Here is a 14261-nt window from a genome sequence, read left to right on the forward strand (position 1 = left end):
GTCTTATATCAGGGTCGTTTCTCTGTGAAATTTTTGGTATCTGGTGCTTACATGTTTTTTTGTCAGTCTTAGGATTGTGGAATCTTACAGCATAAAAGCAAGCCATTTGGCTTATAATATCTTTGTTGATCTGTTGAAATAGCTGTTTAATTTGGTCCCAAATTCCTGTTTATGCACCATAACCAATCAAATCAGTCCCCTTTGATTTTATCTGCTTGTTTCATAGAAGTTGGAATGGAATATTATTCCGTCACATTTCTAGTACACTTGAAAAATTAACAGAAAATTTTACTGCATCTTCCATCTAGTTCTTTTGCCAATTATTTTGAACTCACCCTGGTGAAACATGATTTAAGTACTTTAATACAAAATTCAGTGTGAAGTAGTCCTTTCCTTCTTATTCTGTAAATTTAGGAGATCCATGTTTACCAACCTGCTGTAATTATTTGCATACTGAAATATTCATAATTGTGCAATCACTTTATTACTTTAGACTTTATTTTTATTTTAATGATTGTGTATAACTACATTGTGAATTACAATTGCTTTTTTTAATTGTATAATCATCATAAATCAGCACCCAGCTGACTTTATTAATGGAAAAGTCAGATCCCAGACAGGAACCTAGTTTGTTCGATCATGACTTTATTTGTTTTGGTTTTAATGAAGTGGTCTCTTGCTGAAACATCAGCACACGATGCAGTGGATTTTGTTTCAAAGTCAAAACTGAAGCTTTTTACAAAAGGAACAAAGATAAAAGGGAACGATCCAAACCGACTATGTTTAATACAAGTTCAAAGGTTCTGAACACATTGTAAAAGCAAAATCCCATTATTTCCAAAATACTCCCCTATAAATTGAAAAGAAACAAATGGCTGTTATATAGTTCACAAAACACCCCTTGTACTGTGCTCATGGCAGTGTCCCTGAATCTGTGCTGAAAACAAAAATGCTGGAAATCACAATGGATCAGGCAGCATCCGTGGAGAGACAGCAAGCTAATGCTTCGGGTCTAGATGACTTTTCTTCAGAGCTAATGTGCTCCTACAGCGTCCCTGAATCTAACACCTCCATAGGTTATGTCACCTGGGACTTCAATTTTTAACCTGAAACTGCGATAGTTTCTTCCTGGAGCTAGCATACACTTCAGCGTCACTGCATTTGGCTGAAACAACCATACCTGGAGCTTTATCTGCTCTGGAACCAACACCAACTCTTCACTAAGGACCTAACCTAAGGGGAGGAGATAGATTTAATGATATTAACGCTAGCTTATTAATTAAAAGACCCATGTAATGCCCAGGTCCAAATCCCATCATGACAGCAGGTGGAAATTGAATTCAATAAAAATCTCAAAATTTCATGGTGACAATGATTGTTGGGAAAACCCATTTGGAAATCTGCCATCTTTATCTGGTCTGGCCTACATGTGCCTCCAAAGCCACTGCGATGTAATTGACTCTTACCTGCCCTCTGGGCAATTGGGGATGGGCAGAAAATGTTGGCCCAGCCAGCAAAGCCCATATCCTCTGAATGAATTTTAAATAACTATATCTATAGAGTGAGAGGAGGTAGGTTTAAAACTGAGATGAGGAGAAACTATTGCTCTCAGACGGTCGTGAATCTGTGGAACTCAATGCCTAGAGTGCAGTGGAGGCAGAATCAATCAACAGATTCAAGAAAGAAATAGATATGTTTCTGATGAGAAGTGGGATAAAGGGCTATGGGGAGCAGGCAGGAGACTGGAGTTGAGACCAGGATAAGACCAGCCATGATCATGATAAATGGTGGAGCGGGTTCGAAGGGCTGAATTACCTCCTCCTGCTCCTAATCCCTATGTCTCTATGGTATGTTCCTATTTGTGGCCAATCCTTACTTACCCTTGAACTGAGTAGGGCCATGTCAGTGGGCATTTAAAGTTAACCTCATTACTGTGGGTCTGGAATCACATGCAGGCCAGACCAGGTAAGGATGGCAGATTTTCTTTTGTAAAAGATTTCAGTGAACAGATTTTTACAACAACTAATGGTAGTTATCCTGGTCACCATCACTGAGACTAGCCGTTAATTCCAGAATCATTAATTGAATTCCATAAGCTGCTTCCCTAGTCGGATTTAAGCCATGTCTGTGTGGGAAAATGGGAAGTTGAACAGAAGAGCTAAATACTTTTTAAATAGGGAAAGACTACAGAAATGTGCAGTTAGAGGGATTTGGGGGTCCGAGTGCATGAATCATAACACTGAGCGGGTATCAGGGAAGGTTCATCAAATATTGGGTCTTTATTTCAAAGGGAATGGATTATTAAAGTAGACATTTTGCTAAAAGTATACAAAGTACTAGTCAGAACACAGAGAAGGTTCACTTGGGTTGATTCTAGATATGAAGGCAATTTTTTTGGGAGGAGAGGCTGGGTGGATTGGGACTGTACTCATTGGATTTTAGGAAAATAACAGGAGACCTTGATGAAATATATAAGGTTCTTTCGGGGGTTTACAGAGTGGTAGAAAGGTTATTTCTCATTGTGGGAGAGTCTGGGACCAGAGGGCATAATCTCAGAGTGAAAAAAATCACCTATTTAAGAGATGAGGGGGCATTTCTTATCTCAGGGGGCAGTGAATCTGTGGAATTCTTTACCACAGAGGGCTATCAAGGCTGGGTCATAAAGTACATTCAAGATTGAGATAGACAGATTTTTAATCAGTAAGGGAATTGTGGGGTATGGGGAAAAGGCAGAAAAGTGGAGCTGAGGATTATTAGATCTCGTTGAAGGGCAGAGTAGACTCAATTGCCTGAATGGCCTACTTCCGCTCTTACGTCTTATGGTCTTGTGTTAACGATAGCAGTTGCATGGTCTGCATTTGGCATCAGGATTTTCCAGATCTGATTGGATGTATTCCTGGAGATTTGATTGTGTCGCCAACCGCCCCAGCCCAATGGATGTACAATAGATGCATTATCACAGCTAGCCCCTCCCATAAAACAATGGGCGAGCAAAAAGACTCCCCACTACATAATTGGAAGCCATCAGTCAAATGGCCCTTCTCTCTAACTACTCTCCAAGATTTTTAACACTCACAAACTGAGGAGCTCAAAAATGTAAGCTCTTTTTTTTTAAAAAATTGATTCTTTTAAAACTTTCCTGGAATGGTCACAGCATCTACAGTCCACTTGGGTCATTGTGTCTATTTTGGTTCTCTGCAGCAGCACCTCACCTGTTCCCAATTGCCTGCTGTACTCCCTTGCAAATCCTTCCACAGCAGATAATTTATCCAATTCTCCTTTGAAGGCCTTGATTGAACCTGCCTCTACCATATTGTCAGACATTGTATTCCAGATCCCAGTTGCTCACTGCAAAATAAGATTCTTCTTCATGTCGCTGTTGCTTCTTTTGCCAATTACCTTAAACTCTTGCTCTCTGGCTCTTGAATCTTTTGCCAACAGGAACATTTTTACCCCCTCTATTTACGCGGTCCAAAACCCTCATGGTTTTGAGCACCCCTCGCTAAATCTCCTCTATCATCTAAGAAGGACATCAATCTTGGTAATCCAAATGGGAAGTCTGTCATCCCTGAAACCATCCTTGTGGACCTTCTCTGAACCCTCTCTAATGCCTTGCCATTCTCAGTGTCTAGACTTGGATACAATCCTCCAGTTGACATTGAACCAGCGAGTTATAATGGTTCACTATAACACCCTTGCTGTTGAAACCTTCCTGCATCATTAGCTTTATCCATTCACTGATTTGAGTAGCCCTGGGTACTGTGTTCCATTATTACACAGAGTACACAAAGCCCCTCCTCTATGACCTGGAGTGGCTGCTCCTCAATTTTGGGTTGCACCTCAGTCCCATGCTTCATCCACTCGAGGTGAAGGGATGGACAGGAGGACTTCCTTGTAGTGTTGGTCCACGGTCTGGCCAAGGTGATCATTAACAGGTCTAGGCAGTGGGCAATTGAGTGGGCTTGTTCCACCTAAATACCTGCCTCTATTCTCTATCCTTGGAGAGGGAGCACACAGTGCCTACATCCTCCTGTGACTGGTGGGTACCACAGGAGCTGGAGTGTATGAGCGTCGCACAAAATGACGTCCCGGTGGCTCAGTGGTGGGCACTGCTGCCTCATGGTGCCAGGGACCTGGGTTCAATTCCAGTCTCGGGTAACTGTCTGTGTGGAGTTTGCACATTCCCTCCGAGCCTGCACGGGCTTCCTCTGGGTGCTCTGGTTTCCTCCCACAGATATGCAGGTTAGGATTGGCTGTGCTAAATTGTACAGGCTAGGTGGATTAGCTGTGACAAATACAGGGATAGGGTGGGGACAGTAGGCCTGGATGGGCTGCTCTTCAGATGGTTGGTGTGAACTCGATGGGCCAAATGGCCTGCTTCAACACAGTAGGAATTCTATGAAATCACATTTTAACTCCAGTTTCTTTCAGAGTTTTTGTTTTGGCTACAGTGGCTTTTTAAATGACCCTTTCTCATGGGACACTTCATTGGTTTATTAACAGATATACCCCCAGGTCTCTCTGCTCCTGCAACCCTTTATGTTAAATTGTATCCTTTATGTTGTCTCTCCTCATTCTCGCTAACAAATTGTAACAGTCCAGACTTCTCTGCATTAAACGAATCTCTCACCATAATGCCTGACTGTCCCATAGTGCTTTCTTCTTGAGTTTTATCACAATCCTGCTCATAGTTCACAATATTTCCAAGTTTTATGTGCTCAGCAAATTTGAAGTTGTATCCTGCACGCCTATTTAGGTTATTAATGTAGGACAAGAAAAGCAGTCCCCTCAGGGGACCACATTATATAACCTCCTCCAGAACCGTCAGCGATACTCTCTACTTTCTGTTCTTCAGTCAACTTTATCTCCAAGCTCCCTTTCATTCCACAAGCTAGCAAAAAATTCAATCACATCAATTAAAACATGGTTTGCCTTTAACAAATCCACAACAGCTCTCCTTAATTAATGCCAGGATTATTTATTCTGGGAATATTTATTCCCTTGCTTCTTCCTGCACCGCATGTGCCACAGGACATTATTCTCCCAACCCCGCCGACTCCCAGATGATCCTGGCAGCCCAACATTGGGAGTTTGTGCAGAGCTGAGGGTAACCTCATTACAAACATTGGAACAAGTCTTTCTAGAGTAACCATGGCAACAATCCGCCCACCCATCATGAAGTCCTGTGGGCCGGCAAGGCAATTGACATTTATGGAAAAAAAAACCAATCAAACCTTGTTTTTGTCTTGTTCTCTTCAATAAAACAAAGCTTAGGAGAATGATCAGAATGAAAAGCAATTCCCAAGGTTTTCCTTTCCCCTTTAATTATTTGATGAAAGGGGCCTTTGTGGCCCTGAGAGTTTACGGAAGCATCTGTCACACCAGCTGTTTGTTGGACCTTGAGAGTTTAGCACTCACGGAAGTAACCAGCCCTTTATCTGCACGCAGCTGATTATATGTCACATCTCTCTGATGTTTTCCACATCAAAACGAGCTGTAATTAACAAGGGAGGCTGGAAAGATTCATATACATCAGTCCAATATCAATTAAAAAAACCAAAAATGAAGTCCCAAGTCCCCAGGGATTTGAATGTCAAGCTGTTCTAAAAACCCAGCAGACTGAGAGCCAGCCTGTCCATTCATGTCACATGCAACTATCCACTCATTCTGCTCGTTTGATCTGTGTTCAGTTTCTAATCACTGCACTCCCTTGATCAGATGGACCAATGGGCTGAGGAGTGGCAGATGGAGTTTAATTTAGATAAATGTGAGGCGTTGCAGTTAGTAAGACAAGCAAAAGTAGGATTTACAGTTAATAACAGGGCATTAAAGGGAGTGATGTTGAACAAAGAGACCTAGGGGTGCAGGTGCATAGTTCCTTGACAGTCGAGTCACAGATAGACAGGGTGGTGAAGAAGGCGTTTGGCACGCTTGCCTTCATTGGTCAGAACATTGAGTTGGGACATCATGTTGTGGCTGTACAGGACATTGGTGAGGCCACTTTTATAATGCTGTGTTCAATTCTGGACTCCCTGCTGTATGAAAGAAGTTAAACTTGAAAGAGTTCAGAAAAAAATTGCTGGGACTGGGGAGGATTTGAGTTATGGGAGAGGCTGAATAGGCTGGGGTTTTTTTCTCTCAAACGTTGGGGGCTGAGGGGTGACCTTACATAGGTTTATAAAATCATGTGGAGCATGGATAGGGTGAATAGTCAAGGTCTTTTCCCCAGGGTAGGGGAGTCCAAAACTAGAAGGGATAGGTTTAAGGTGAGAGGGGAAAGATTTAAAAAGTACCTGAGGGGTAACTTTTTCACAGAGAGGGTGGTGCATGTATGGAACAAACTGCCAAAGAGGCGGTGGAGGCTGGTACAATTACAACTTTTAAAAGGCATCTGGATGGGTACATGAATAGGAAGGGTTCAGAAGGATATGGGCCAAATATCGGCAAATGGGAGGATATCTGGTCAGTGCAGATCAGTTGGACTAAAGGGTCTATATCCGTGGTGTATAAATCTATGACATTTCATTTCTCCCTTCTTTTTTTAATCACCCAATCTTCTAACACAGCAGGAGGCCATTTGGCCCATCATGTCTGTGATGACTCTTGGAAAAAGTGACTACATTCCTGCTCTTTCAATGAACCTTGCAAAATCTTTTTCCCAAGTATGCACCAAATTCCATTTTGCAACTTGAATCCTCTTTCACTGTCCTTTGAGGCAGTGCACCTTTGATCGCAACAATGCACGGTCTAAAAGATTTCTTGCCAACCACCTTAAAACTGATTACAATGGAAACAGTTTCTGCTTAATTACTTTATTGAGACCCTTCATAAATTTAAACATCTGTACTAATTTTCTCATTTTCACTCCAGGTAATGGTTGAGATGAACAGAGAAAGCAATGTAAAGATACGAGAGAGCAAGAAATCGAAGTGTGCTGATTGGGTTAAATGACAAAAGTTGGAAGGATGCTTTTGTAGAACATTCAAATCTCGACAGACCAATTAAAGCTGAATAGCCTGTTAGTGTATTGCAAGTACTGTCGTAACTCAGTGTAATGGTCCTCACCTCTCACAACCAGCATTGCTGATGCCGAAGCACTGTCCACCACTGTCTGGGCAGTGCAGGTGTATATTCCAGAGTGTTTCAGCTGTACATTGGTTATCTTGAGGTCTCCAATGGTTTCCCGCTGTAAGTAAAGAGATAGAGACACTGCAGTGTGCGTAAGTGGTAAAAGTGACTCCTCCCTAATCATTCACACGCTTGCCTTCATTGGTCAGAACATTGAGTTGGGACATCATGTTGTGGCTGTACAGGACATTGGTGAGGCCACTTTTATAATGCTGTGTTCAATTTTCGAGAAGATTTGTAGCTTGGGTTGTGGATGAGGTTGTAGACATGCTCGCTGAGCCGATGGGTTTGGTTGCAAATGTTTCCTCACCCTGCTGGGTAATATTGTCAGTGCGCCTCCGGTGAAGCGTCAGCGTTCTGTCCCGCTTGTTATTTATATGCCTCAGTTTGTTGTAGTGACTACCAGGCACACCAACATATAGACTTGCCTAAGAACTACAGCAGAAATTGAGATACTTTGTGGACAACACCACCGACTCCATCCATCCCTCCCAAGAACTCCTCAACATCATCAAAGTCACCAACGGCATATACAAACAATGGGATCCGCATTATCAGGACTGATTGCAGAAGCAGTAATACAAAGGTTAGAATGGACAGCGCTCCCCACTATACAACCCAACTCTGTGTCCGATATGTAGATGACACCTTCGTTATTATCAAACACACAAAACTAGAAGAAACCCACCAACACATAAACAACATCCTCACTGGGATAAAATTCACAAAAGAAGAGAACAACAACTGACTACCCTTCCTGGATGTAGTGGTAGAACGCAAAAACAACGGGGACCTCCAGTATATAGAAAGACCACACATACGGACCAGATACTCAATTACATCAGCAACTGCCTCAATGCCCTCAAATGGAGCTGCATCAGGACACTATTTAAATGAGCCACAACACATTGCAGCAACCCGGAACTATACAAAGCAGAACAGGAGCGCCCACACGGAGTCTTCAAAAGGATTGGATATCCGAAAAGCACAATCCGCCGTTACCTCCAAGACAGACCACCACAGGAAGACACAACACGACCAGACTCACTAATCACCCTACCATACGTCAAGGACATTTCAGAGATGACCACAAGACTACTCAGACCCCTAGGTATCAGGGTAGCCCACAAACCAACAACGAACCTGCGACAACAAATACAGACAAACATAAAGGATCCCATACACAAAACCAGCAAAACCGGTGTAATATACAAAATACAATGCAAGGGCTGTGAGAAACACTGCATAGGCCAAACTGGGAGAAAACTGACAATACGGATACATGAACACCAACTCGCCACCAAGAGACACGACCGATTCTCACTTATCTCACTACACACAGGCAACGAGGGACACAAATTTGACTGGGACAACACATTCATAATCGCACAAGCCAAACAGAGACACGCCTGGGAATTCCTGGGGGCCTGGTATTCCAACCAGAACTCCATCAACAAACACGTTGAATTAGACCCTGTGTCCAAACCACTGAGAAACAGAACCAGAAGTGGTACCAAACGCCCCAACAAACCGAGGCATATAAATAACAAGCGGGACAGAACACTGACACTTCACCGGAGGCGCACTGACGATGTTACCTAGCGGGGTGATGAAACGTTTGCAACCAAACCCACTGGTTCAGCGAAAATATCTACAACCTGACACCAGTTTCTCCTAGTCACTCCAGTGGAAGGCAACAAGAGCATACTCTTATGGACACACAATTCCAGACAGTCCTTCCTAGGCAGTAATAGCAGACCCTCCCAGGCTCTAATTTTCCATTGCACTCGTCGAAACAACAAACTGAACAAATGCCTTTGATCTGTGTAGCGACTGCATCTTGGTCTTTGTAACGAGTGTACGAACATGAGTTAGAATAACTCACAGCTGTGAAAAGCACTGGCTATTTTATTCTTCCAGACCTGATGCCTTGGGTCATTACCCTGTCATCCCAAAGAGCAGAATCCGTGGGGGGAGAACCTGCCCAAGTTCCTGATCCCTCGTGAGAGAGACAGGCAACAGTATGAATCAGAGTCCCGTGTTCTCTCTGCCAGCCTCCAAAGTACCAGCCTCCATAAGCTACAGCCCAGCCAATACCTGACCTTATAGGTCCTAGTTCACAGTAACTCCTGCTCACCCATCATCCCTGTGATCAATGACGTAGGCTGGCTCCCACTATGGCTGTACATCAACATTAAAAATTCTCTTGGGTTTGTATGTTTATAATTTAAAGTATATAATGTGTGTACGTGTGAATGTGTATTTATAGGGGGGTCTGTTTATACAAGTGAGGAAGGTTTGTGTTGGCCATTCATGATCTATCCCTGCTGTTGTACTCCATGCCCCTATTTGTGAAGCCTAGAATACCGCATGCCTTATTACAATTCTTCCTAATGTCCTTCCCTTTAATTACATATGTACGTACACACCTGGATCTCTCTGCTCCTACACACCCTTTAGAATAATACCTTTTATCTCCGAATGTTCTTCCTTCAAAGGGCATCTGTTCACACTTCTCTGAATTGAACTTTATCTGCCATCCACGAATTTCTGAATATCTTTTTGTTAAAAAACTTTAACGTTGTTCCCCTCACAGTTTGGAATTCCCACAGGTCTGATGTTGTCCACAAGCTTCGAAATTGTCCCTGGCGCACCAAGATCTGGATCGCTTATATCGATGAGGAAAATCAAGTACCGGCCCCCAGTGAACTCCACTGCAAGTCTTTGCCAGGCCCAAAAGAAATACCCATTTACTATTGCATTCCTAACATTATTTTCTATTCCTCAGCATGTTGCTACTGCCCCTTCTACTTTATGAGCTATGACTCTCCTCACAGGCCTGCTGTTTGGCATTGCATCAAGTGCCTTTTGGAAATCCAGGTACACCATATCAACACCTTTACCCTTATGCACTATCTCTTCAAACAACTCCAGAGACCCGGTGTGACTTTTCCTTAACAAAGGATTGTTACTGACTGTTTCGAATCAATTTACATTTTTCCAAATGACTATTAATTCTATCCCAGGAATCATTTCTTGAAGGTATCATGCCATCTAGTGCTACAGTGCAATGAAATATTTGAAAATCTATCTTACTAATGTTCAGTAAGCATTTGTACAAGAGCACTGCACTAACTTAGAATATGCTGTTGCGGAATAAATGATTGACTGGCAAAGTTCTAAATATTTTACTTATCGCTTCATTGTGCACTACGTACATTAACGCTGATGTTCAATAAATATTCATGTTTAGTGATCCAGCTTTTAACAAAGCAATAGTATTTTTGCTGAAATTATATTTCTCGCACATCCAGGCAAACAGACAAAGCACCAACAACAAATCGCATTCCTACAGCTTTCTTAATGCAGCAAGCGTCCCAAGTTGCTTCACACAAGCATTGCCAATTAACATTTGACATTGAACAACATGAGGAGATAGAAGGGCAAGTCATCACAAGCTCGGTCAGAGTTAGGTTTTGAAGGTTGTCTTAAAGAAGTGGAAAAGGGAGTTGGAGAGTTAAGGAGGGAATTCCAGAGTCTAGGCCCTTAGGGCAGCTGAAGGCAAGGCTGCACATGGGGGACTGATTAAAAAGGAGCAAGTACGAGATGCCAGAATCAGAGGTCAGCAGAGTTCGAGGACAGCTGCAGAGTTGGAGGAAGTCGCGCTAATAATGACGAATGAAGCCAGGGAGGAACTTGAAAGCGTACTCACCATTGAAACGCGATGGAAGTGCTCCCCCATGAGGTCAAAGTCCACAGGAGAGTCATTAACCGACCAGGTGAATGTGAGGTCCATGGTGGGATCGTGGCTTGCATGGCACTGCAGCACCACATCTTCGCCGAGGTTGATATCAGCGTTGGATGGAGCGAGAGTAATTTTAGTAGCGTCTGTGAGAATGTGGGAGGAACAGGAGCGTGAGTCAAGAAAGGAAGATGCAAAAGGTACAGAACGGCGACTGAGAGGGAAGTGATCATCAGAACTTGTGTAAACATTCAGAAAGAGAGACGAGATCTTTTGGGGTGTTGTTTAGTGACCAGAAGAAACAGACTGACCTCTGACTGACACAGTGCCTGTGCTGTTTGCCTTCCCTTTGGAATTCTCTGCAAAACAGGTGTATTTTCCTTCATCCATTCGGCTTATGTTCCGAATCCTCAAGGTGCCATTTGCAAATACAGTTGTTCTGTTTGAACAAAACAGAGATTTATGGTAGTAGCACAATTATCAAACACCCTGAAGACCAGACATTTGGTCAAATTATCATTGGGTGCCTCATGGGCTAAGGAGACCCCACAAAGGGAGTTTTCGAGTTGCAGTACCAACTTCTGGCTTCTGTTTGGTGTAGAAAGCTGACACCAGTGTCCCTTTATATTCTTTTAAACTAAATCTATAAACAAGCTAGACAGCCCCTGTTGGGTTAATTTGTAACAGGAACAAAAATCAGGTGGTCATCAGAAACCTATACTGAGTTCTAGAGGCTATCTAAATAGCTGTGTAAACCACTATTGAGTGTTAATGTGGAAAGGCTCTTGCAACATACAAAATAAAAGCAGGAATAGATCATTCAGTCCTTCAAGGCTACTCCGCTACTTAACGTGATCGTGGCTGTTTATCCAACTCAGTACCTAGTTCCTGCTTTCTCCCTGTACACTTTGGTCCCTTTAGACATAAGAAATAGATCTAACTCCTTCTTGAAACGTTCAATGTTTAGACCTCAACTGCTCTCTGTGACAGAGAATTCCACAGGTTCGCCACCCTATGGGTGAAGAAATTTCTTCCCTAAATGGCCTACCCCAGATTCCTTAGTCTGTGACCCCCTGATTCTGGACTCTCTGGTCATTGGGAACATTATTCCTGCATTTACGCTGTCGAGTCCTGATAGAATTTTAAACGTTTCTATGGGAGCCCCCATTATTCTTCTCAACATTCTTGACTCATGTAAAATGTAGTTTATTGCACAGTAGCAAAAGCCACAAGTCACATTGACTGGCAAGGTGTAATCATGAAGACAAATAGATGTCAGAAGTGATACGTTGGTCTCCATAGGGACCTCATGCCAACGGATTCTTTTCCATCCATAGGTTAAATGACATCGTCAGATTGGGTAGACCTTAATGTAACTTCAACATTAACTCTTTCAGAACCATTACTTTAAACAACATAAACTTGTAACGTACTCAGAATCTCTCATACTGTAACCTCTCTCCTGTCCAAAACCCATAACACCACTCCAACCTTAGCCACATGGACTTGGTCCTTGTACCTCAGTGACATGAATTTGAGGTTAGGATTACTGTTTAAAACCCCCGCAGCTTTGTTCCTACTTATCAAAGGGAAGCTTGCCAGTCACACATCCTGTTCAGAAACCCCTCCCTAACCTCCACACACTCATCTCAGTCCCAGCAATGACAGACACTCCATCGTTTGAGCCTCACTGCCTCTGCCCCACTGGAGACAGATCATTGTATTTTCTGTTTCAATCCCTCCGACAAATCACTTCATTTTGTCAGCTCACGCCAACTTGGAAAGGTCATTTAAAAAGTACTTTTGTACCTCCCTGACACCTGAATGTGTACCTTCTGGCTTCTTGCTGGATGTGCGTGTTCTACAAAATCGTTAAACTCTTTGAGACTAGGAATATTTGATCTCTGGCAAATCTGTGTATTTAGACTAATCCAGCATGAATTAGTAATCCAGTGTTCGGAGCTGCAGGTATCAGTTCACATCCCATTCCAGTTGGATAATTTAAACTCAGCCAATCAACTAAATGTTCAGTTAAAAGCTAGCAATGGTAATGGTGACTGTGTAATGACTAGATTACCATGAAAACCTGCCTGACTTTACTCATGATCTCTGGGGAAAAATCACAGCTGTCCTGACCCCGTATGTAGTATAGGGTGCACTGCAACATGGTTCCTCTGAAACGTGTAACACATCACTGGAACTGACACAGAGAGTATTCATTCACACAGACCACTGAGGTTCAAGGAAGTGACTCTCCATTATCAAAGGCTTCCTAGTAAGAGAAATAATTGCTGGCCCAACCAGTGGCCCTCTTTCATAGATGGCCGTGTTCTACTACAGTATTCACTAATAACAGACTGAGTAGAAGAATAAATTCTCAAAACTTCTCAGTGTATGATCACAGAGGCCAATTGGTCCATCATAACCATGCCAGCTCTTTGAATCTACCCCTCTTGCTCTCTCCCCGTCATCCTGCAAATGTTTCCTCTTCATGGGTACAAGTACATCCAGTTCGCTCTTCAAAGTTGTCACTGAATCTGCTTTCTCCGCTCTTGCACAGCGCATTCCAGATTGTTAACTGGGATGCACTTGAAAACAATTTGGAAAAGGAAAAGATTAGGAGGAGTAGGGGAAAATGACAGTAGCTAAGTGAGCAACTTGTTCAAATGGACAGCACAGACCTGGTGGGCTGAGTGGCCTCCTAGAGTTCTGTATGATACCATGGATTGCTCTGACGTCATTTTTCCTCCATTTACTTCATCTGCCTCTGTCCGGCTGTAACTGTTTACTGCATAGTGTGCCTCATGACTTGACAAACTCTGCAATCTCCAATATAAGCTCAATTTCATTTAAACCATTGATATACCTGGTGAAAGCTGAGGACAGAGCTCAAGATCATGGGGAATATCAGCTATCACATTCCACTGGATTGAGGCCATACCCCACCTCTTTACATCACTCAAACAATCACCACAAGTGCAGGTTTCTTCCAATGCTCTCTAATTGTGACGGGATTTTGCACAGAGTCTTTTTTTCCTTTATTCATTAACAGGATGAGGGCATCACTGGCTAGGCCAGCATTTATTGCCCATCCCTAATTGCCCAGAGTCACATGTAGTCCAGACCAGGTAAGGATGGCAGTTTCCTTCCCTAAAGGACATTTGTGAAACGAATGGGTTTTTCCAACAATTGACAATGGATTCACAATCATCATTAGATTCTTAATTCCAGATATTTACTGAATTCAAATTCCATCTTCTGCGATGGCAGGATTCGAACCTGGGTCCCAAGAACATTATCTGGGTTTCTGGATTAACAGTCCAGTGATAATACCACCAGGCCATTGCCTCCCCATTGTCTACACTCTGCACAGGGGCTATGCTCTGCACGG

The 14261-nt window shown here is 42.9% G+C and overlaps 1 protein-coding gene across 1 annotated transcript in view; it reads right to left on the reverse strand.

Annotated features, from left to right (window-relative positions):
- The window catches only part of cntn2 (contactin 2), a 189180-nt gene that overhangs the window by 40053 nt on the left and 134866 nt on the right, over nucleotides 1-14261 (reverse strand). The window contains exons 12-14 of the mRNA XM_048612184.1: nucleotides 11182-11309; nucleotides 10841-11016; nucleotides 7066-7186 (exon numbers count right to left, since the gene is read on the reverse strand). Of these exons, the coding sequence (XP_048468141.1) occupies nucleotides 7066-7186; nucleotides 10841-11016; nucleotides 11182-11309 (425 nt within the window). The remainder of the gene's footprint in view (nucleotides 1-7065; nucleotides 7187-10840; nucleotides 11017-11181; nucleotides 11310-14261) is intronic.

This window comes from Rhincodon typus, chromosome 25 (genome assembly GCF_021869965.1).
Source record: "Rhincodon typus isolate 14 chromosome 25, sRhiTyp1.1, whole genome shotgun sequence".
Lineage (NCBI taxonomy): Eukaryota > Metazoa > Chordata > Chondrichthyes > Orectolobiformes > Rhincodontidae > Rhincodon > Rhincodon typus.